The sequence below is a fragment of the Cottoperca gobio genome, chromosome 17, assembly GCF_900634415.1.
Source record: "Cottoperca gobio chromosome 17, fCotGob3.1, whole genome shotgun sequence".
Taxonomy (NCBI): domain Eukaryota; kingdom Metazoa; phylum Chordata; class Actinopteri; order Perciformes; family Bovichtidae; genus Cottoperca; species Cottoperca gobio.
The window spans coordinates 14,095,827-14,117,872 of record NC_041371.1 but is presented as its reverse complement, the minus strand read 5'-3'; the positions used below and the strand labels follow the sequence as shown (position 1 = coordinate 14,117,872).

Genomic DNA, 22,046 nt, shown 5'->3' with positions numbered 1-22,046 from the left:
ATAATTCATGCTCAGTTCTTTCCTCTCAGAAAATAAACATCTTGAGCCCGTAATTGCTTTAAACCAGCAATCTATACTGTCCATACATGTACATGGACAAATAGGGATCACAAGAAGTATTTACTAGTGGGACCCTCTGTGAAATGACTCCCTGTACTTGAAGATGGATAGCTGGACTCATAAAAAGGTGACGCATGTCTGCTCTATCCGTTATGTACAGCCTAATTGGAATCAAGTTATGAAGCGAGTTCAAGGGAAGACAATGTCAGGAACAGAATACTTTGTTTTCACAACACGGTGAACAGCAAAGTGTTGTGCAGCAATCTGAACGAGAGAACTGGCACTTTTCAAATGCTTGTTCTGAAAGCTGGTTCGCTTGGTGACCCGCTGGTTTTTTAAGCAGCATTAGAGCCTGCCACGTAGAGACCTGTTAGATTAATGCTCGCTTCTGATTGGAGAGGTAATTACTACACACAATGGAGTGTGCAGTGGTTCCCCTAGGTTTACTGCTTTGGAGGGGCACTCACCGTGCGACAAGTGTTTAGCTTATTTAATAAAAGAGCACCTGTCAATATGAAAAGTGAGTTGTGAAAAAAAACAAAAAACACCTTGAATTTCAGGTGGCGGGGTGCAGCGTGTGCGTGCGTGTGTGTGTACGTGCGTGTGTGCGTGTGTGTGTGTGTGTGTGTGTGAGACTCATTTAACTCGTCGTCCCAGTTTTGTGGCTGTGACGAGATTAACTTTGAAGAGACGTCACTGAACTCTTTCTGTCTTTATTTTATTAATGTCACATTACATATGTGCAATCACAGAACGATTCACAGCGGTACGACAAGGCTGAGAGATGGCAGTTTCAAATGTTGGTAACAATAACACAAATTACACAAATTCACAGTCCTCATGATTGCCTGTGTAGGTGTTTGAGATGCAATGAACACAAATCACTTTACAGGTTGAACTATCATTTCACAATTTATTTCAACCTTTACGGTGATTTCAGCCCACAGTGTAACGCAGAGTGGGCTCATTCGGGGAGTTGATAATGTTCAGGAATGTACTGTCACCATGGAGATTACTTTTAAAGTGGCATATTTCACAAAAAGTGCATAATAAAGCAAAACATAGCTGTTCAGGTTTGTCTGCAAAATGTGAGTAAAACTAAAGTGTGTGTCCAGTTTGATGGCTGAAATAAATGTACAACATGTTCTTGTTGTACAAGAACAGGATAAAAAAATGGCACCAAAGACTAATTTTCTTTAGTAGTAAAGGAAAGGTTTGACATCTTGGGAAATGGGCTTAAACACTTTTGTGAGCTCAGCACAAAGTCTGTAAACAGGAGGAAACAACTAGCCTGGCTCTGTCCAAAGGTAATTAACCAGCAACATTTGTTTAGCTTTCAACTGGAAAACTGGCCTTTCAGACGGCATTACAGACAGTTACGTGAACACTCCAATAATTGCTTAGTTGCTTGCTTTTGGAAATCATGTGCATATGTTCATATCTCCAATTTCAGCTCCAAACACTTGAGTCTACAGGTTTCCTCAGAGAGACGTGTTAATTATTGAGACGTTGGACAGAGCCAGGCTAGCCATTTCCCTGTTTCCAGTCTTTGTGCTAAGCTAAGCTAAGCGGGTGCTGGCTGTAGCTTCATATTTAGCCTACCAACATAAGGTCTGTATCAATCTTCTCTTCTAACACTCAAAGCCGATAATTGTATTTACCAAAATGTCAAACTTCTTCTGTTCCAGAGTAAATCATGTATTATTGTCATTGTGTATCAAAACCACAGCGGGTGGTGCTTCCACCACTCTCCTCCCTCTCAGCGCTCTTGTGAAAACATTTTGGACGGAGTGAGACACTCTCAGCAGGAGCATCTTCAGTCCTACTCTGTACTCTTTTCTGATCAGGCAGTAGAGCACCGGGTTAAGACAGCTGTTTGCATGAGCTAAGCACACAGTCAAGGGGAAGGCGTAGGCCTGGACGTTGTAGAAGGCTTTACTGAAGGGCACCAGGTCAAATTTGATCAGCACACCCCACAGGGTGAGAGCCTGGTTAGGCAGCCAGCAGATGAAGAAGGACAGAACTACGATGGTGATCGAGCGGGTTACTTTAGAGCGGCAGCGGTGGCGTCCTCTCTCACACTCTGACCTATCAGTGACACTCCCGCTGACCATGCTGCCTACGATGCGCCGGCTCATGATGAACCTCAGGAGGAGGAGGTAACACACAGAGATGACAATCAAGGGAAACACAAAACCCAGGAGGACTTTTTGTGTTTGGTAGAGTCCAAGCAGGGTTTGAGGATCCCAGTGGCCGGATTCGTAACCAGAGAAGCGCACTAAGCACAGCTCGTCATCTGTAGACACCTGTAAACAAAACAACATGAAGTTTGCAAACTGCAAAATTAAATGGGTTTTATCAGTGGTAATCGCTACCATACTAATGTTTCAGAGAGGATAAACTGCACCTACTACATTGGAAAAATAAAAGTAAAACACGTAAAACTGAATAAAATGTAACGCTTTGAACACAAACAACAACTTCTTTAGGTTCAGGCAACAAAACTACTTAGGTTTAGGAAAAGATTGTGATTTAGGTTAAAATAACTATCTCTACTACTATATTTATAAATAAATAAATAAATATCTACTGGGTGAAGGTCCGGTGATTTGGAGTTTGTTACTGCCTTTGCTCCTGTCATCATTTCTGGGGTCTCAAGAGGTCAGTGTCACCTTCTTGTATTCCTTCTATCGTCATCAACCTTGTGAAAAGATGATAAAAACCTACTAGTTGGTGAAGCAGGCCCCTTCTCACCCACACCTATGAGGCTGATAACCACTCATAACGCCCATTTAATCGGATGATAACATTCAAACAGAAAACATTTACTGTAAGCAAATCAAATCAGGGTCAGGCTGAATTCAACGAACCTGGACTGTGGTGGAGTAGAAAGCATGGGGCAGAGTAGCCACCAGTGACACCACCCAAATGGTTAAACTGGCCCATTTGGCACGAGCATAGGCAACCCTAGGGTTGGCCATCTTCAGAGAGGTACGCAGGGAGTGGTAGCGGGTCACGCTCATGGCGGTGAGGAAGAAGACGCTGGCGTACATGTTCATGGTGGTGACCGAGCTCACGATCTTGCACATGACCCAGCCAAAGGGCCAGCGGAAGTCCAGCACCGTGTCCACGGCCCAGAAGGGCAAGGTGAGAACGAACTGGAGGTCTGTCAGCGCCAGGCTCATCACGAAGCAGTCGATGGAGGAGTGGTGTTGGCCCTGGCGGCGGGAGTGGAGCAGGAAGAGTGCCAGGAGGTTACCCACAAGCCCCAGAACACACACCACCAGGTACACCAGAGCAATGACAACTCGGACCTGTCAAACACATACAATCGTTTCTATTTTGGCATCTTGGACACAAGCACTCCAAAAACTTCCTTTCAACATACCCAGGTTTAAAAAAGGCACACTTAATTTAATATACTTAGTACACTTCCATGTGCACATGATTAATGTAACTAAAATATGCTATTTTTGATGTACTACCATTGCTCTTAGTATACTAATTATATATCATGTGTTACTAAAGATATACTGAAACACATTTAAGTGTACTTGACTGTACTATGCTGAAACACCTTTAAGATTAAACTTAAGTATATATTTTTTCACTAATGCTGTAATTTTTTTTAAATACACTTTTCTTCTCTGAAGTATTAGTATGCAATCAAAATGTGTGGATAATACATTTGAAATATAATTAATTACTTTTAAGTTCACCGGAAATATATTTGAAATACACTTAAAGTTGAAGCAAAGTTGGAATAAAGTGTATTTAAAAAAAGTACTGATTAGTTAAAGTTGTCCTTAAGTATATTTAATTGCATTTTAATTGTACATTCAAGTAAGCCACCACATAAAAATGTTTTAGTGTGTCTTTAGTAGCACTGAAAAGCCATTAGCGTACTATAAGTACATTATTAGTACACTTTAGCATACTATAAATACATTGTTAGTACAGTTTAGCATACTATAAGTACATTGTTATTACAGTTTAGCATACTATAAGTACATTATTAGTATACATTAGCATACTATAAGTACATTGTTAGTACAGTTTAGCATACTATAAGTACATTGTTAGTACAGTTTAGCATACTATAAGTACATTATTAGTATACATTAGCATACTATAAGTACATTGTTAGTACAGTTTAGCATACTATAAGTACATTGTTAGTACAGTTTAGCATACTATAAGTACATTGTTAGTACAGTTTAGCATAATATTAGTACATTATTAGTACAGTTTAGCATACTATAAGTACATTATTAGTACAGTTTAGCATACTATAAGTACATTGTTAGTACAGTTTAGCATACTATAAGTACATTGTTAGTACAGTTTAGCATACTATAAGTACATTATTAGTACAGTTTAGCATACTATTAGTACATTCTTCAGTTTCACATTAGCATACTATTAGTACATTATTAGTACACTTTTGCGTAATATTAGTACATTATCATCATGAGTAGCCTATACTAAGTATACTTAAATTAAGTCTATTTCATTGTACTTTTAAGTACATGACCTACCTGGGTATGTTGAGGTGATTCATTAAAAATGAAACTATCGATTTATTATTTTATCTGGACATGTAAGGAAGGTAAATCCTTAGCTAAACTTACTGCCAGGTTTGCGCTGTCTGCTTGCAGGTCCAGCGAGGACTCCTTGGAGAGGATGTGGAGCCAGCAGTTCAAAGAAAGGTTTAAAGCTGCGAGATTAGAGGACGCTCCTGTGGGGCTGGCAAGTTTGGAGATTTCGCGTTCATCCTCTTCTGTTCCGCACACGCTCAGAGCGACCAGGGGTCCGGAGGCGCTGCTGTTGCCCTGCATGTTTCTTCAGGGGGAAAAGGCTTCTTCTTCTTTTTTAAGTTGCGGCAGGTTTATCCTCCTTTATCCAGCTAATGTCCACAGTGTGGGTGGGCAGGTGTGGAGGCATAAATCATCATCATCATCGTCCCCTCGTCCTGTATTAGTCTTCTTCAAAACCTCAGAGTTGCATAATTTATCCGCGTGATTTCTAAACGTTCTTGCATCTTACAAGCGAGAAAAAGTTTACACATGAAATATAAAAGCTGATGAATCCGTGTCAGGCAATAAGAGCGTCCAAGTGGAGGTCTGCCGTGATGCAGTGAAGCTGACAGCATCCTGACGCTTTTATACTCCGAGGCGCTCCTCCGCCGCTCGACGGCGCACTGCCTGAGCGCGCACATGGAGCCTTCTATAAACAGTATTACTACACTGTTTTGATTATTACAGTTGATACTGGGAAGGTAGGAAGCTCCACTTACTACAATTCTGGTTTTAAACTCAGATGAATCCAGTTCTCTGCTCTGTTTCCAGGCGTATGGTGGTGGGAATAGTTTCAATCGGATCCACTACCCAAATGAGCACATTGTATTTGTTCTTATATTAATGGATTATTGCCTTCTTATTTTTTTAATAGTTCAGAAAAACATTTATTTCAAGGTGTGCTTTTTTAAAATTGCATTTGTATGCATGTGCTTGCTATTCATTTTTTATAATTGTTTCCCCTTTTAATGGAGCAAGCTAACCCCCCTCTCTGATGTTATGTCCAGATATCACCTTTGATATTCCTGCATAATGATGTGAAGGTAAATAACACAGGATGTTATTTGATTATGCACATCAGAGGATTTTAAACAGTGTTATGAGGGTGCCATCGAAAGAGAGACACAAATGTGTTTGTATTTTTGATTTGCATTTCGTATAGGTCACTTATTATTCACACAATACGCCACTTTTGTCAGCAGTGTGTGCGTTAGAAAAGGAGGCTAGGGAATACAATGGGGTAGGAAGATACACACAGTAAGTTCCTTTTAATGTTGTCTCTATTCAAGGTGAATGTAAAGCATGTGACTGAAGATAATTTAAAAAATAATGCTTTTGTATGTATGAAAGTCAATTATTCTGTTTGTCAAAATTAAAATACGTAAATACATAGATTTAATATCATATTTTATTCATTTGAAGATATATTATAAACGAGCGTGGTCTGGAGTTAACCACAGCTGATGAAATACTACTAAAAATAGCTTTTGTGATTTATTGTAATCATTTCTAATTAGACACCTCGAATCCCTTTGAGCTCCGCAAGCCTTACTTTCAGTTTTTGTTCGTCCGTTATTGGCTGACCAAGGACATTTAATGTTGTTCCTCTTTGACATTATTTGGAGCATATGTATGCAGACAAAGTGATTTGAGTTCACTCTTTGAATAGGTCCTTCCACATTGCTGTAATGCCTAAAATATAGCAGCAGTGAAAGGCGGAGATCCAATCAGTTTATGTCTCCCAGTAGCTTTAGTTTTTTCAAAACAAATCCTCCAAATGTTTATCCTCGTTGAGGCAGCAAAATGCACAAGTGTTCCAGCTCAGGATTTCAGAATTGAATATGTTTCTGCTTCTTTGATCAAAAGTTTGTAAAACCACAAATGGACAATATCTGATTATATGATCTTCTCCTTCTGAGACCTGTTTCCCCTCTGCTCAACTCTGACATGATTGGTGTCCTGATGTTCAGCATTCCCACCTGGGTGATTCTTCAACTATGGACAATTTTGGTCTGGAACTTTTTAGAAAAAATGAAATATGTTTAGAGAAATGTTTCAATATGTTTATATTTCTACATCTTGTGTATTCAAACTTCCTGATAGTAGGCTATGCTGAATTTCTTTAAATAATATACCATTTTGAGAGGAAATCATCATTTCCATCACACCCCAAAAAGAAAAAATATTTAATATACCTTGTGTTTTCAAATTGTTCAATGAAATATCACACACAGAGATGGCCTAAAGTATAATTGTATTTATTTTCAGGATTATAAAAATAACCTTTTTTTCCATTCTTTATATGAAAAACATCTTCGAACTGCTTTGCTTAAGTCTTCAATCAATTTCTTAGATGGCACAATCATGAGTTTTCGAAAAATATGAATTAATAGTACTTATAACTGCACAATTTTCCAAACTACAAAACTATTTTTATGTGATTATGTCAATTTGTATGCATTTTAGGTTAAAATATGTGTTGTGATGGGGATGACATTGTGTGACGGAAAAGACTGCATGTGTTGAAAATTACAGGTCACAAAAACATTTTTAAACAATGTTCAGTTTTATTGTCCCCTGACACAAAAAAGGGAAGAACTTCATCATCTAAATTTAACCTTTAAGCACACAAAATCATTTGGCAGAAAATTGCTGAAAAGTGCTGAAACCTACAAGCAAGTGTTGCCCTTACTATTCAGCTGTTTCATTCTCTTTGGTAGTTCCTTGTCAGTGAATAGTAACTGCAGATATATTTTTGGACCTCACTCTAATACTGACAGTTTTGACTTGGCAGTGTCATCTGAACGTTAAATTTGTTTCTTTTTCTTTGGTGGGCAAATTTACCCAAAAATACCCACAAACGACATACTTAAAGTAAATTGAAAGCGGCTCTTCAACCATTTGCACCAGCTGCATGATTTTGGTCTCATTCAAAAGACAGAGAATAATCACTCCAAGTGCTTCTGGCACTGAGTAATAGTGGTCTGAATATACTGAATTTGAAGAAAATACACTCCGCCAGAATTTCTTTGTTGAAAAAGATGCCTGGAGATGGGTATAGTTCAGGGGTCGGGAACATATGGCATATGACGATGACGCGATATGGCTCGCAGACAATTTTGAGCTGACATTTTTTAACATGATTAACAAGTAATATATAATTATACTGTGTAATTTTAAAGTAAAACATTTAGCAGTGGATTTTGTTTTAGTTCTCCCCTCTCCTTTCCTACACTCTGTCTCTGACTGTAACTGTGTGCGCACGTGTGTGGGGGGGTTAGGGTTAGGGTTAAACAGCGAAACACCTGAGGAGAAAAAGCAAGCAGTAGACCAGGGGTGTCAAACTCAATCACAGAGAGGGCCAACATTAAGGCATCGTTTCGGGGGTGAAGCTTGGAAACTGCAGCGCTCACAGAGTCACACTTTGCCTTGAGTGTGTCGTTACACTGGAGGTCAATCAGCTCCATTTGGATGTTCACATGTGCTGTTTCCACGTCAACTACAAACAGATTGCTGAGCAGTTCATGCGCAGTCGGAACACAGTGGTGGAGAGGGTTTGTCAGTGTTTGGAAACACGTAGTGACCAAAGTTTCCTTGCTGCATCAGAGTCTCCCACAGGCAGCTCGGCTTGGAACACTGTCACTGCATCATACATGTCCGTGATCACACGGCCCTGAAGCTGGAGGTTTAACAGTGAGATGCTTCGTTATGTCGCACAAACAGGCCAGCTCACATCGCTGGGGGGGGCACAAGACAATGGTAGGGGAAACACTGATACCGCTTTTAGTACTCGGAGACGTGATATACTTAAAACTCAATTTTATTAAATATATGGCTCTCAAGGAAATACATTTAAAAATATTTGGCTTTTAACGCATGTAACAAGCGAGGCGTTCATTGTCTATAGGATGCGCGTGCCACCGGGACGCTGAGCTGATCCTGGGTCAGTCTGTAACAAAAGAAGTGGGTGGGCACTTTTATCAAGTTGACACTCATTGGCTCATGACGGTTGTAAAAAACCCATCGAAGCTCCGATTGGCTCAAATGAAATGTCAATCTAATGCTGAGAGCCCGCGCTAAAACCAGGATGTGTCTGAACCATGATGAGCGCACGAGATATTAAGTTATGACTGTTTACGATCACACAATGTAAAAATCGATCAGCTGATTTCACAGATTGCAACACCTATTCATGGGCTTTTATCGATGTGACGATGTTCACGGAGGATATCTTTTTACTGGAAACTAACGTGTGGACATCCGGCAATGGCTTATGAGCGTCTTTTTTTAAATATTGATGAAAAGAGGATATTTATGAGGCTTTATAGGTAAGTGGGCTCAAAGTTATGATTTTGATTTTGAGTGTACTTGCTAGTTTGAGGAGCTGATTGTACCGCTGTTGTGATTTCCCTCATGAAGGTCTGCAACGGACTGAACTTTGGTGGTAGGTGTGCTTGTGGATGTGGTTTTTGAAGGAGTTTCAGTTTCACCTGTTTCCTCCATGTATACCGTTTGGAGACCAAAACATCTGCAAACATGGGGCTCTGAGCAAAAGCAGCTCAGAATGCGCCAAAAGGTATTTAACCTGGTCTGATTTAATCCTTTCTCTGTAAGCTTTCGATCTCTCTGATGTGGTCTTGCGTGCCATCTTAAAGAACCGAAGTCCTTCTAGTTGGCACCCTACATCAGGTCCAGTCCTCCTCCGTAACCTATATCACCTTCTCCGGTCAGAACATTTCACTCTCATCAACAGTCACCAATCTGGGTGTTAAAATGGATCCTCACCTGACCTCTGAGGCCCACATCAGACAAACATGCAAGAACTCCTTCTACCACCTCAAAAATATTGCCAAACTCCGCCCCACACTCTCTCTGTCAGATGCTGAAAAGCTTGTCCATGTCTTTGTCTCCTCCAGACTTGACTACTGCAACGCACTTCTCATCGGGATTCCCAGCAAAAACATCCAGAAGCTGCAATACATCCAGAACAGCGCTGCTAGGATCCTGATGAGAGTGCGAAAGTACGAACACATCACACCCATCCTCAAATCACTGCACTGGCTCCCAGTCTCACTCAGGATTGATTATAAAATCTCCCTTTATACCCATCAGTGCATTCAAATGCTCCATCCTATCTCAGAGAACTGCTCATCCCACAAACCTCCACAAGAAACCTCCGCTTCTGTAAAGGCTAACCTCCTCCTTCCCCCCAGGACCAAGCTCAAAACCATGGGAGATCGCGCCTTCTGCTCTGCCGCTCCCAGACTGTGGAACGCTCTCCCTGAACATCTGAGGACGCCACAGACTGTGGATGCTTTTAAAACAGGCCTAAAAACGTATCTTTTTAACAGAGCATTTTACTAGACTTTAACCATTTTAAAGTGTTATCTTGTCTATCAAATGTTTTTATTTTATTTTTTAAATGTATATTTTGCTCATCGTTTTTACTCTGTAGCACTTTGAGTTTTGTTTACGCAAATGAAAAGTGTGCTTATAAATAAAATGTATTATTATTATTATTATTATTATTATTATTATTATTATTATTATTATTATTATTATTATTATTATTATTATTATTATTATTATTACTATTAACAAGAGAAGGTGTCAACACCAGCATTGGCATTACTTTTTTTTTACTGTGTTGCCATACAGTATGAAACAATTAAGTGTTTTGTTTAATTGTTTAAACAATCTCATGATGTGTTTGCATGCTAACGTCTTCTTTAGAGCTAGCATTAAATAAACACAAAATAGACAATACCAAATGTTGTTTTTCTTAGGAGCTAGTTGGAAATGACAGCCAATAAACATATTTTCGATTTATCAAATATTGACCTTGATTTGACCTTATATCACTTCCCTTCATGGAGGGTCTTTGTGCTGCAGCCATGTGCTCTCCTGTCACATGACTATGGCTGTGATCACCAAGTTTAAAAACTTTATAGAAAACTCACCAAATTCACATTTTGCATGGAGTGATGGAAATGACAGGGGCCCCAAGGGACAGGTGTTCTTTTTATAAAAAAAAGACATGAAATACTAATATATCTTATAACACATGATACATTTTATTAAAATGGCCATGTATGTATCATTTGCACATACAATTAATATTAGGTCAATATTAAATTCAAAACTTAGCAGGTTTGAATATCCAACATCTGGTCCAGGGACAAGTGCTATACAGCAAGAACAACACATAAAAGGTCACTTTTTATGTAATAAAAATAATGACTGGTCTATGATTTAATTTTTTATGTTCCTTTTGGTGTTAAGTGAGTGTCACAAAAACAAAAATTAGGAAATGTGTTTTAGTTTTTCTTATTTTCGCCAGGGACACAAAAATGACGATAGTCACCCACCTACGTTAATACCTCTTTATAACACCACCGCATCATTGTACTTAAAGCAGCCTGATCAATAATTGATACAAGGATTTAAACGTTTTGGTGAGCTGAAATCATTCGGTTTTTAAATTGTAAAGTTTTGTCCACCGCCTTAGTTCTTGTAACAGTTTGAACAAACAGCACTCAGGAGAGGAATGATACATGTAAATGACACCTATTCTGCAAACAGGGCTCTGCTGACTGGATTTTAATTTACCCAAGAAAAAAAACAAATGGGTCTAATACTTTGGTTTATGACTAAATCCCATAGACTCTATAGAATATGAACGCAGTGTACGAGACTACCTCCATAGCTTTCTGAAGAGCCGCTGTGAAGTGGGTGGCTCCTGCCGTTGCCATCTTGGCAGTGACGCCACCGTCTTACTAAAGTGAAATTTGAACACATACAGTGTGTAAAAAGCAGATTGTGGGTTTATGTTATTACAATGAGCAGAGGCTGCTTGATCATCAGAAGTTCATAGACACAGATGTCAGCTCGATATTGCCTTCTTTCTTTAGCTGGGAAGGCATAGAGCTGATGAAATTTTCTTCTCAGATGCAAATTGTGTCGTGGATCTACCGCTGAGATCCTAGAAGACGATCTTGTAAACTAGATGAAGACGTCCGTCTGAATTGTGATGTCTTCTGTACAGGAAGACAGATGAGGAAGAAAACGGATGGATGTTCTGCACAGTACAGAGAACATTATGTGAAGCGCAAGAATAACCAGCAAAGATTTAATAATGTAGTAATGTAGTTCACATAACAGATGGCAGTTTCATAGAGACATAACCAGCCAAATATTATATTACCACAAGTATAGATTTTTGATTTGAAATATGATGAGATATGATATCCACTATCTTTTAAACTGAAACTCGCAGTGCCTTTAATGAAATGATATTGAAATGATAATCCAGCAGCTTTGCTCATAAAGTAATTTATTTTTTGGGCCCATATTATTTTTATCTTTCACATATTGCCTCATTATTTTGAGAATGCAAATGCAATGTAGACACATGGCATTACTGAGAGAAACAAATCCCTTCAGGGGCTTCCAAAACCAGTTACAAAATGCAAATCATTTTTGATAAACCTTTTCAACATATACATTAAAAGTAAATAAAATACAGCAGTGAATATACAATTGTGTTCAACAGATCATACATGCCTACATCCCAGAGCACTATGTATATAATACGTACTCCACCAGGTCCCTGAGGCTCGGTTCTTAAAAATTACATCTGTTCGGATGACCACCTACCTTCATCAGAGTGGATTTCAGTTAAATCTTTTAACTAGCTGCTTGTGTGTTGGAGCAGATGGCAAACACACCATAATACCTCCCTCAGTCTCTGTGGTGAGAAACAGACACTGAAAATGAATGAATCTGCTCATTTGAATGCTGCACGTCCAAGCAAGTCTCCTTTCTTTTAATATGTCTTTCCTCCTGAGGGTCCCGAGTAGATCAGTGATTATCTGTGTTCATGGTAGTGAGAGAATGGAAAATGCGCCTTGGGGAAATCTGTCCACTGTCAGAGCTTCTCCATCAGCCTGCACAGGGCCTGAAAGCCCTTGGAGACGAAGAAGGAGAAGGGACGTCTTGCACATCATCCATCGACTGGAGGGAGCGGGACGGCACTGAGGGACAGAGACATGGCGGAGAGGAGTTAGTGTTTTTGTGAGTGATCAAGAGAGAGAGAGAGAGAGGGTGAGTGTGTATGTCTACACACCTTTGGTCTGTGTGTACTCTCCCTGGCTGGGTTGGCTGTAGGGGTCTGGCTGAAGATTTGAGGAGATGAGCAGGGAGAAGGAGAGGAGCAAAATCTGGACATGAAGAAAGAGTTATTGGGCATAACCTACTAACAATTTTGCAAAAAAGATAAGAGCAGGTGCTAACATTCTCGATTCAAATCATAAAGGTAATCACAGCAGTAGTTAACAGTGGAGCCCAGGCAGTGGTCTAATGATGTAGTGTCTATTGTAGATTATGCTTCTCAGTGGTGTAAACCAATGTAATGCTGTATTGTATATCTCACCAGCATGCAGGTCCCTCTGTGGGTTGTTTTGCTGGAGCCGTGAGGAAGGAGAGCCTGCAGCCGGCTTAACTGCTCCAGCAGATCACTGCAATGCAATTCAGACAGGAAGACGAAAGAGACTGTGTAAAATGTTCACATGAGGGGCCACAGTTTCCTTTTGGAATATAGGCACAATTTATTTTCAGCATCTGTGATCACTGAAACAGAAACAACTGAAAGAAGTACACAGCGGGTACACAGCCTCTTCCCATGTTTTGTTTCAATTCGCAAGAGCACTCTGCCAGCATCAGGAATAAAGGTGCATAATGAGTTGGCAGGATGGAGAGGAAACAAAGTCAGAGAACACTGTGAGGTTTTATACTTGTATGGGCTTTGTATTCTGGAAATTATTCACTGAGCCTTCTCAGTCCTGACTTTTAAAGAAGTTGAAAGCTTTCTACGCATCTGGAGAGGGAGGGGCGGGGGACATAATATTGGTACTCCAAGAGATAGATGTACTCCAACACACAACAAAGGCAGAAAAGAGAGAATTAATTTAGTCACATGTAAACAAATTCAAGAGCTATCCAAAGATAACAGCAGATACAAAGACAAAATATCCAAGGCACCAATTAAATGTTATTGTGTTGGGTTTATTTCCTGTGTTTGGGATTATGCCCACTATGGCGTTTGTCTATGACAGGAAATGCAAAGATTGAAGGAGCTGTTTTTAATCACTGTAAATTGCATATATTTGTTTCGGACTGTTAGTCAGGCAAAACAAGCTATTTGAAGATTGAAAATTGTAATGGCCATTTTCCTGTTTCTACTGTCATTTCTATTTTTAAAAAATCAATTGAAAGTCACAAGAAGATCTCACAATAATGAAAATAACCATTAGTTGCAGCCCTTGTTGGTTGATTTGAGGACTTACTTGTTCGTCTCTTCCAACTGCTGGATCTTTCTCTGTAGCTTGAGGTTGTGAGCACTACATGCGGACATCCTGCAGAAGAGACAGAAGAGGGGAAATATCAATAATAATAGGAAAGAAGGATGTCATATAATACTGTGTTATGATGTTGTATTGTCTCCCCTATGTTTCTCTCTCTGCTAATATCCGTCTGCTGACTGTTATCTCACACCCTATTCTGTCATCCAGTGAATCCCCCTCTCTCTTCTTCTTCTTCTGCTGGCACTCCTGTTTCTTTTAGTCACAGTGCGTCACTCTCCATTGTGGCCCTATCTGAGCTGAACCACGACTGATAATGAAGCCACGTTTATTGCTTCACTTGCTTGATTAGCAACAAATGCTGACTTAGCTCATTGGGAGTGACAAACACATCATGAAACTTTTGTTGACTAGAGGCAACAGAGCTCTTGATTGAATGAGATGCAGAAAGCACAGTATTACAGGATATGTAAAGCTCCTATTCAAATATTAAGGGTTAAAGGTAAGTGACATACACAAATGTTTATTTGGCAACTTTAAGGCCCTGCTGTAAGCACAAGTTAGAAACACACAAACTGTTCTCAGACACAGAATTAAAATGTAAACGTTTATTGATTCAGGTGGAAAAAGCTATGGTTTGTTGGTTTTTAGATACAGCTTGTCCATCTTTGGACCCCAAACTCTCACTTTCTTCCAGTCTCTACCGCTGTGACACAGGCTCAGATGATTCCACTATTCTGACATGATGTCAAGTTTTATTGTCTACTGCTGCATTCATCTGACGATCGGCATCAGTAAGGTCAAGCAGTCCTACAAATACGCCAGGGAAGCTGATGAATGAGCCCGCAGTGCTCACACACAGAGTCATGTGGGGATAGTGCTGCATTGCCCTTTTTGAGGAGTCTTTCAAACATACAATCTCTGCCACACTGCATTTTCTGCGGAGGTGTAATGAGGAGGAAGAGCCAGCGTGGGGGAGGCAGGCAGGAATAACACATTTGGTGACAAATGCCGGCTTTGTGATCGGGCTATAAGAACAAGACTCTTATAGCTTATAGCTTTAGCTCCATCTTGGCAAAACCTCCTGCCCCTATGTGAGGAGATGTTGCATTGAGACAGCATCATCAACCTCCGATTAATCCCCGCTCCAGCTGCAACACAGAGCAGTTCAGTGCTGCTGGCTATCACTCTACAACGTGTTTTCTGTCCAAGTGATACCAGTTCAGACAAAGAATGCGCAAAGCTTCAGTGATTATGTAAAATGTTCTGATTGTGCTAGAAAATGACACCGTAATATATATATATATATATATATATATATATATAGAGAGAGAGAGAGAGAGAGAGAGAGAGAGAGAGAGAGAGAGAGAATATATATAGATATATAGATAGACAGATAGACAGATAGATATAGATACAGACATTTTACTCATCCTACTCTCATAGTACTTTCATTTACCACCTGATATAATACATTTGTGATTGTTAATGCTGGAAAAATCTGCACTTGTTGTAGGAAGCGGCTCTTTACAGCTAGTAATTCACCTGGTAGACCACCACTAAGTCTCTCTTTGCCATACAGCTTTTTGTCTTTTTATTCCAAACAAGCCACTTCTGTTGCTATGAGTTTCCTGCGAGCCAGAGGAGCTTTTCAAAGAAAGACTCGTTAAACACCAGGTTTCATTTTAAGTCTGCTTTATCGACAATGATATGAAATAGTGAAGTGCATTTTCTTCCTTTAAAAATGTTCCCATCCCATCCATGCACCACTTTGGTTAAGTTAATTAAGTGCATGACAAAACAGATTCATTATAGAGCAACAAATGACTACAGATTAAAGTAAAACCTTTTAGGCCAATGTATGCAGACATAATATTGTATTGAGTGAAGATGCTTCGTGCAGCTGGCTCCTACCTTCCCTCCAGACTATCAACATATTCCCTCTTCTTCTTCCGACTTTCTTGAGCTGAGCGCTTGTTGCGTATTTTCCGCCGGATCTTCTTCAAAACCCTCTCTTCAAACTAGTCGGAGTAGTAAAACACATGGGAGCATACGGACAAGAGAGAATGAAGAAGAAAAGTGTAAGTAAGGGAAACTGGGTTGAAGGGGAGAAACTGGCAGAGGTTGTGTGTGTGTGTGTGTGTGTGTGTGTGTGTGTGTGTGTGTGTGTGTGTGTGTGTGTGTGTGTGTGTGTGTGTGTAGAAATCTGCCCTACATACGTGTGTGTGTCTTGCTCATGTACCTTGGATAGGGGTAGTTTGCTGGGTAAGTTCACTCCTTCTCTAACCAGAAGCTTCTTCTCATCCTCATTCAGTATAAGCTCCTGCAGGGAATGCTGGGGGATTTGCTGCGCCTGTGAACCAGATGGACAGAATATTCCACTTACGGTGACTCTCTGGGCACAAAGAAGCCACTGGACCAGTTCATACAGTTCTGTGTATTTGGTGCAAAGGGTGCTCTCTTGCGTTTAGAGTTGGACGGGTTACCACAAATATGTCTCTGGTCAAATGAATTGACCAGAGACAGAGAAGTGGTGGACCGCACAGTTAGTTTATATGTTATTTATTCAGAGCACGGAGACTAATGTCCCCATTGGTTAGTACGTTTTGAAGCCTTCAGAAGTGTTGTGGTCAGATGGGGCTGAGGAAAATCTGGTCGTGGCACACCTAAACCTGAAGCTATAACTGAATTTCAGGAGGCGGCGCCACTTCTTACTTTCTGTCCCGTGCTGGAAAGCAGCAGGTCCTTCACTGTGAGAGTCTGACTGGAGGTTTGGCTCGTAGCGAGGTAGTGTGCAATGCCAAACTGCTCTTGAAGGTCATCGGACTCCAAGCCTGCAGATTGAAGCAGTAAAACAGCAGGTGAGGATTCTCTAAATTGCCCCAATGCGATTCAAACTAAGCACAAAAGGTTTGCTGCCGTCTTGAACTAGAACTCTTCGTCTGCTGCACCATCTTTATAAAATGATGTCACGCTTGTTGCAGTGTTTGATATCTTTGTGTTGTTGCAGATCTGGTTTACTAAAGTATTTAGCACTGAGGGGTCAATACTCAGCAATGTGAAAGGGGACTATTGTTCAAAAGCTGCCCTCAAAAGATAATTCCCTCACACGATTTATCCTTTACAAACACTCAAAAAGTATTTGATCTCTGAAAAGACCCTTAACTATGAAGAGATGCAGTTAATAGCTCTCATTGTGCTGCAACAGAATCCCAAATAGATTTATCGTTGGCTGTCCAGTGCCCTTTTTCACCTTGTTCACCTTGTTCCTGTAGTTAACATGACATTTGTGCTCACTTTTGAAACAATCTACTTTTCCACAGCTCACTCTATAGTTGTAAGTTTCTCAGATGTTTTTCCTTTTCTCGTTTTACCTAGATCAATGGAAACGTCAGAGTTTATTTCATTTGGTGATGGCTCGTTCTCCAGAAGTAGAGGCAGAGGGAAAAACGGCGTGTCAAAATCTGGACAATCTGTGCAGAAGGTTTGGGGAAGGCTCTCTCTGGCATCTGTCGGGGCGTCCTCGTTGATGCCGCTGTCAATGGTGCAGGGTGACCACAGGGGGGAGGCTGGAGCCGAGGAGGAGTCACCAAGCAGGGTTTCCAGGAAGTCATCAGCAGCACTTCCCTCAGGGCTCTGGGTCTGAGGAGGAGGGTATGTAAACATTATCCCCTGACACCACCACTGCTGGATAGACCGCCTTATTTAACCAGATAATCCAACCAAGTACCAACAAGAACTCAAAGATACGAGACATTCAATTCCTTGAGCTTATTTGCCTGTGACTCTTTGCATAATAATAATAATAATAATAATAATAATAATAATAATAATAATAATAATAATAATAATAATAATAATAATAATAATAATAATAATAATAATAATAATAATAATAATAATAATAATAATACATTTTATTTTTAAGCGCACTTTTCAGGGAGAGCATTCCACAGTCTGGGAGCGGCAGAGCAGAAGGCGCGATCTCCCATGGTTTTGAGCTTGGTCCTGGGGGGAAGGAGGAGGTTAGCCTTTACAGAGCGGAGGTTTCTTGTGGAGGTTTGTGGGATGAGCAGTTCTCTGAGGTAGGAGGGAGCATTTCCGTGAATGCACTGATGGGTATAAAGGGAGATTTTATAATCAACCCTGAGTGAGACTGGGAGCCGTGCAGTGATTTGAGGATGGGTGTGATGTGTTCGTACTTTCGCACTCTCATCAGGATCCTAGCAGCGCTGTTCTGGATGTATTGCAGCTTCTGGATGTTTTTGCTGGGAATCCCGATGAGAAGTGCGTTACAGTAGTCAAGTCTTGAGCAGACAAAGGTATGGACAAGCTTTTCAGCATCTGACAGAGAGAGTGTGGGGCGGAGTTTGGCAATATTTTTGAGGTGGTAGAAGGAGTTCTTGCATGTTTGTCTGATGTGGGCCTCAGAGGTCAGGTGAGGATCCATTTTAACACCCAGATTGGTGACTGTTGATGAGAGTGGAATGTTCTGACCAGAGAAGGTGATGCAGGTTACGGAGGAGGACTGGACCTGATGTGGGGTGCCAACTAGAAGGGCTTCGGTTTTAGTGTTGTTTAATTGGAGGAAATTGTGCTTCATCCACGCCTCTATCTCCTCCAGGCAGGTGGTTAATGTGGATGATGGCAGAGGTGCAGAGGGGGTTGGGTTAGTTCTGATGTAGAGTTGTGTATCATCAGCATAGCAATGGAACGATATTCCATGCCGGTTGATGACAGCGACCAAGATGTAGATGGTGAAAAGAGTGGGGCCCACGATCCTTGAGGGACACCACAGGTGACAGAGTGTGTTTGTGATTTTGACACTCCCAAGGTGACATGCTCAGTCCTCCCAGTGAGATATGAGGTGAACCAGTTTAGGGCCGAGTGAGAGTGTCCGATTGTGGAGCAGCGCCAGCGTCCTCTCTCTCCTCAGAGTAGAGTCTCTCTTGGCTGTCAGTCATAGTTACAACCATACAGGGAAACACAATGAAACGGAATGAGCTCCCATGATTAAGCTCAATATCACATGGCTTTATTAATAGTACAGATGACACTCAGCAGCCAGATTTTAACAATGAGATGTGTGATGAGTGCCTCTGCTCAGGAGCGAGCTGTGGAGGATGGCCCAAGTACTCACTTCATGAATAGTCCATGGCTGGTTGCTGTGGCAACTGGTGGTTATGTCTGTGTTCCTGAGCAGGAGGACCTTGAGGTCCATCATGCTGTGCATCTGCAACGAAGAACTACTCTGAGTGATGTGTTTGAAGTGGAGAGGAAGAGCTGTATTGCAGGCCTGTAAGCTCTTACTGCTTGTTTTTAAAACAGTATGACTAATCTTCAGTTGAGCTGTTGCAAACTCATGTTGCTCAATCCCACACTTGCCTTGGACAAAGAAATGATTACACATTTTTCTATAAAGGGACAGTTAAACCTTAAAATTAACAATGTATATTTCTTCCTCTTAACTATTTATCAAGCTAGATTGTTTTTGTGTGAGTTGCCGAGTATTGGCGATATCGGCCGTAGATGAACTAGATGGCACTCGGCTTGTGCTCCTCAAAGTGCCAGAAACTACATTTCAAAAAGTAACAGTGATGTCTCTTTCCAGAAATCATGACCCGGTTACTCGAGATAATCCACAGACCTTGTTGGGAGCAGGTCATTAAACTCTTCACAACAAGGTCTGTGTATTATCTTGAATTGTCTCTCAAGCCGAGTTCTGTTGTGCTATCTAGTTCCATTATATTTAAGCGATGATAGACATCTCAACAGCTGATAGCTCCAACACTCAGCAACTCACACCAAAACAATCTAGATTGATAAATATCCCTACAGGGATTTTGGGGTGAACTGTCCTTTAAAAAAAGTTTTTTAAAGCTGCACTCAGTTTCAATCATTGTCATACACATAAATCAATATCAAAATCTGTGATCTGATTACAGAGTGTCTTACCTTGTCTGTATTCAGCGTCATAATTCCAACATTAAAGCAGCAGCTGATGAAATTACAGGGAAACTATCCAGCAGGAATAAAAACACACAACCAGATCAATACGTTCCTCTCTGTGGCTTTGACGTCTGGGACGAATGTCTGAGTCTGTTGCAAGGGACAAAGTCGAGAGGCCTTATCACACAACTGTATTCCACAGACCCAGCGATCACATACAGTGTTTAACAGACGGCTGAGAGAACCAATCTGCACAAAAGAAAGACTGGCTGACAGATTCATTACTTAAAGTTGCTCACAGGTAGCTGGGAGTGACCTTTGATGTCGTCCCGATAAGGATTTGATTCCTCGTGTGGTTTCACATTCATTTGTTGTTGGGCAGGGTTGATTTAGAATTCTTTCTTTTTTATTACTTCCAAAGGCACAGGGCGGAGTGAGTCACGCTCTGAACTTCATCTGTCACTGTCAGAAGAAAGCTCAAGTTTATTGTGAACGATTTTTGCCTGATCCATCACTCAGGGAGACAAAAACTCTCTGTTCCTTTCTTTAATCATAAGTTCACTTGAAATCAAACTGCTTGCATATATTTCCCGATTGTTGTGAATATAGTTAGGTAAATATCTTTTACATTTTTTTATTTTAACTCAGTCCCATATCACCCAACCTGGGACTGGGAGCCCCACAAACATCAAATAATTAACGGGAGAGGCACCAGAGAAAACATATTTCTGCCAATTCACAAAATTGTGTTTTTGTTTGTAGCGGTGCTGGCATTTTTACAGACATTCATGTTTCCCAGATGATGGATCATACTCATCTAGATGCACCTTGAGGTCGACATTAGTGGTTTTGAGTGAAATATCTCGACAACCTTTGGATGGATTGATGAAATTTGATTGGCAAATGTTTACAGAAGGGTTAGGGTTAGGGTTACTTCAACTTCCTCCAAATTGGTCAATTTCAACTTTTTTGGAAAACTTTTCAACCGTTTCTTTGTGTCTATATGAAAGACTGCTCTGCAGTTTCCATTTATTACTAAAGTTGAACAGTGACCATTTATTTTTATTTTTGAAGGCCTCCTAGTTTCTATATCTTTATTGACATAATCAGGAGCATCTGTTTTGTGCTATTTCGAAGCATACACACCATAAAGCACAGAAATGACATAATATGTCCTCCAAGCAGTAACAAAAGAGGAACACGCACTTACACATAAATAACTATTGTCACAGTGGGGAAGAGATTCTTTCAATGGCAGAGCTGTTGTGCTTTTGTTCAGTACAGAAAAAGTAGAATCAATAGTTTATTCGCTAGTTTCCAGAATGACGATCATCAATACAATCCTTCCATCGATCAGTCGACTTCAAAGTATTGTTACATCTCTGAGGAAAGAGACTCAGCCTCACATGTGGATCTAGTAGCTCAAATAATAAAATATTGAAAGCCATTTTCCTTTCTCTTCAGATGATTTATTTAAACATTTTGATCTTCATCAGACAGTTCAAAGTAGACCAAGACATTATTTATTTTTTGGATTGTTTTAAGTATATTTGAGTGGGGGGGGGAGCGTGAATGGGTGGGAAGACAGAAAAGGAGACTACTCGTGCCTTAAAAGTCCAAGATCAGATTCACACTAGAGAATCATTTTCTGTATAAAGTATAAGGATGGGAAGGACGTATTGTCTGATTACGTAACATAATGTGATCTGAAGCAGCTCATCTGGATTTTTCAGAGAATTCAAATACAATTCAAGAATCTCTATAATGTTAACCTTATATATAATGTAATAGTATACCAGGGAAAGGTTTATGAATGTTAGTAAAGTGAATCTCTTGGAAGCTTGTGTGTATAATGTGTATAATTGTGTGTAAAACTAAAATAATTCATACTCTGTGGCCCCTGCTCGACCCCTTTGTGATCACTCTCGTTTAGTCTTTCAAGGACTTGCCTTAAGCATATTTGTTGCATTAAAATGCACTTATCTATGATAGAGAGCCCAGTATATAGGACTGTAATAACTGTAATTGCATGACAGCGGAGCTCTGCTATCTTTATTGATGTTCTAACTTAGATTACAGAGTTTCAAAGTACATGCAGATA

The 22,046-nt window shown here is 40.3% G+C and overlaps 2 protein-coding genes across 2 annotated transcripts; both read right to left on the bottom strand.

Moving 5' to 3' along the window:
* Window positions 1-773: 773 nt before the first annotated feature.
* Window positions 774-5,183, bottom strand: LOC115022035 (relaxin-3 receptor 1-like). The gene is made up of 3 exons (XM_029452830.1): window positions 4,692-5,183; window positions 2,931-3,374; window positions 774-2,366 (listed from the first exon to the last, which is right to left on the bottom strand). The coding sequence occupies exons 1-3, from the start codon at window positions 4,896-4,898 to the stop codon at window positions 1,755-1,757; spliced, it is 1,263 nt and encodes a 420-aa protein (XP_029308690.1). The 5' UTR covers window positions 4,899-5,183; the 3' UTR covers window positions 774-1,754.
* A 7,395-nt stretch (window positions 5,184-12,578) lies between these two features.
* LOC115023000 (cyclic AMP-responsive element-binding protein 3-like protein 3-B) lies at window positions 12,579-19,972 on the bottom strand. The gene is made up of 10 exons (XM_029454135.1): window positions 19,952-19,972; window positions 19,137-19,229; window positions 17,371-17,638; window positions 16,712-16,830; window positions 16,212-16,349; window positions 15,911-16,017; window positions 13,982-14,050; window positions 13,069-13,153; window positions 12,763-12,856; window positions 12,579-12,670 (listed from the first exon to the last, which is right to left on the bottom strand). The coding sequence occupies exons 1-10, from the start codon at window positions 19,970-19,972 to the stop codon at window positions 12,579-12,581; spliced, it is 1,086 nt and encodes a 361-aa protein (XP_029309995.1).
* Between the last annotated feature and the right edge of the window lie 2,074 nt (window positions 19,973-22,046).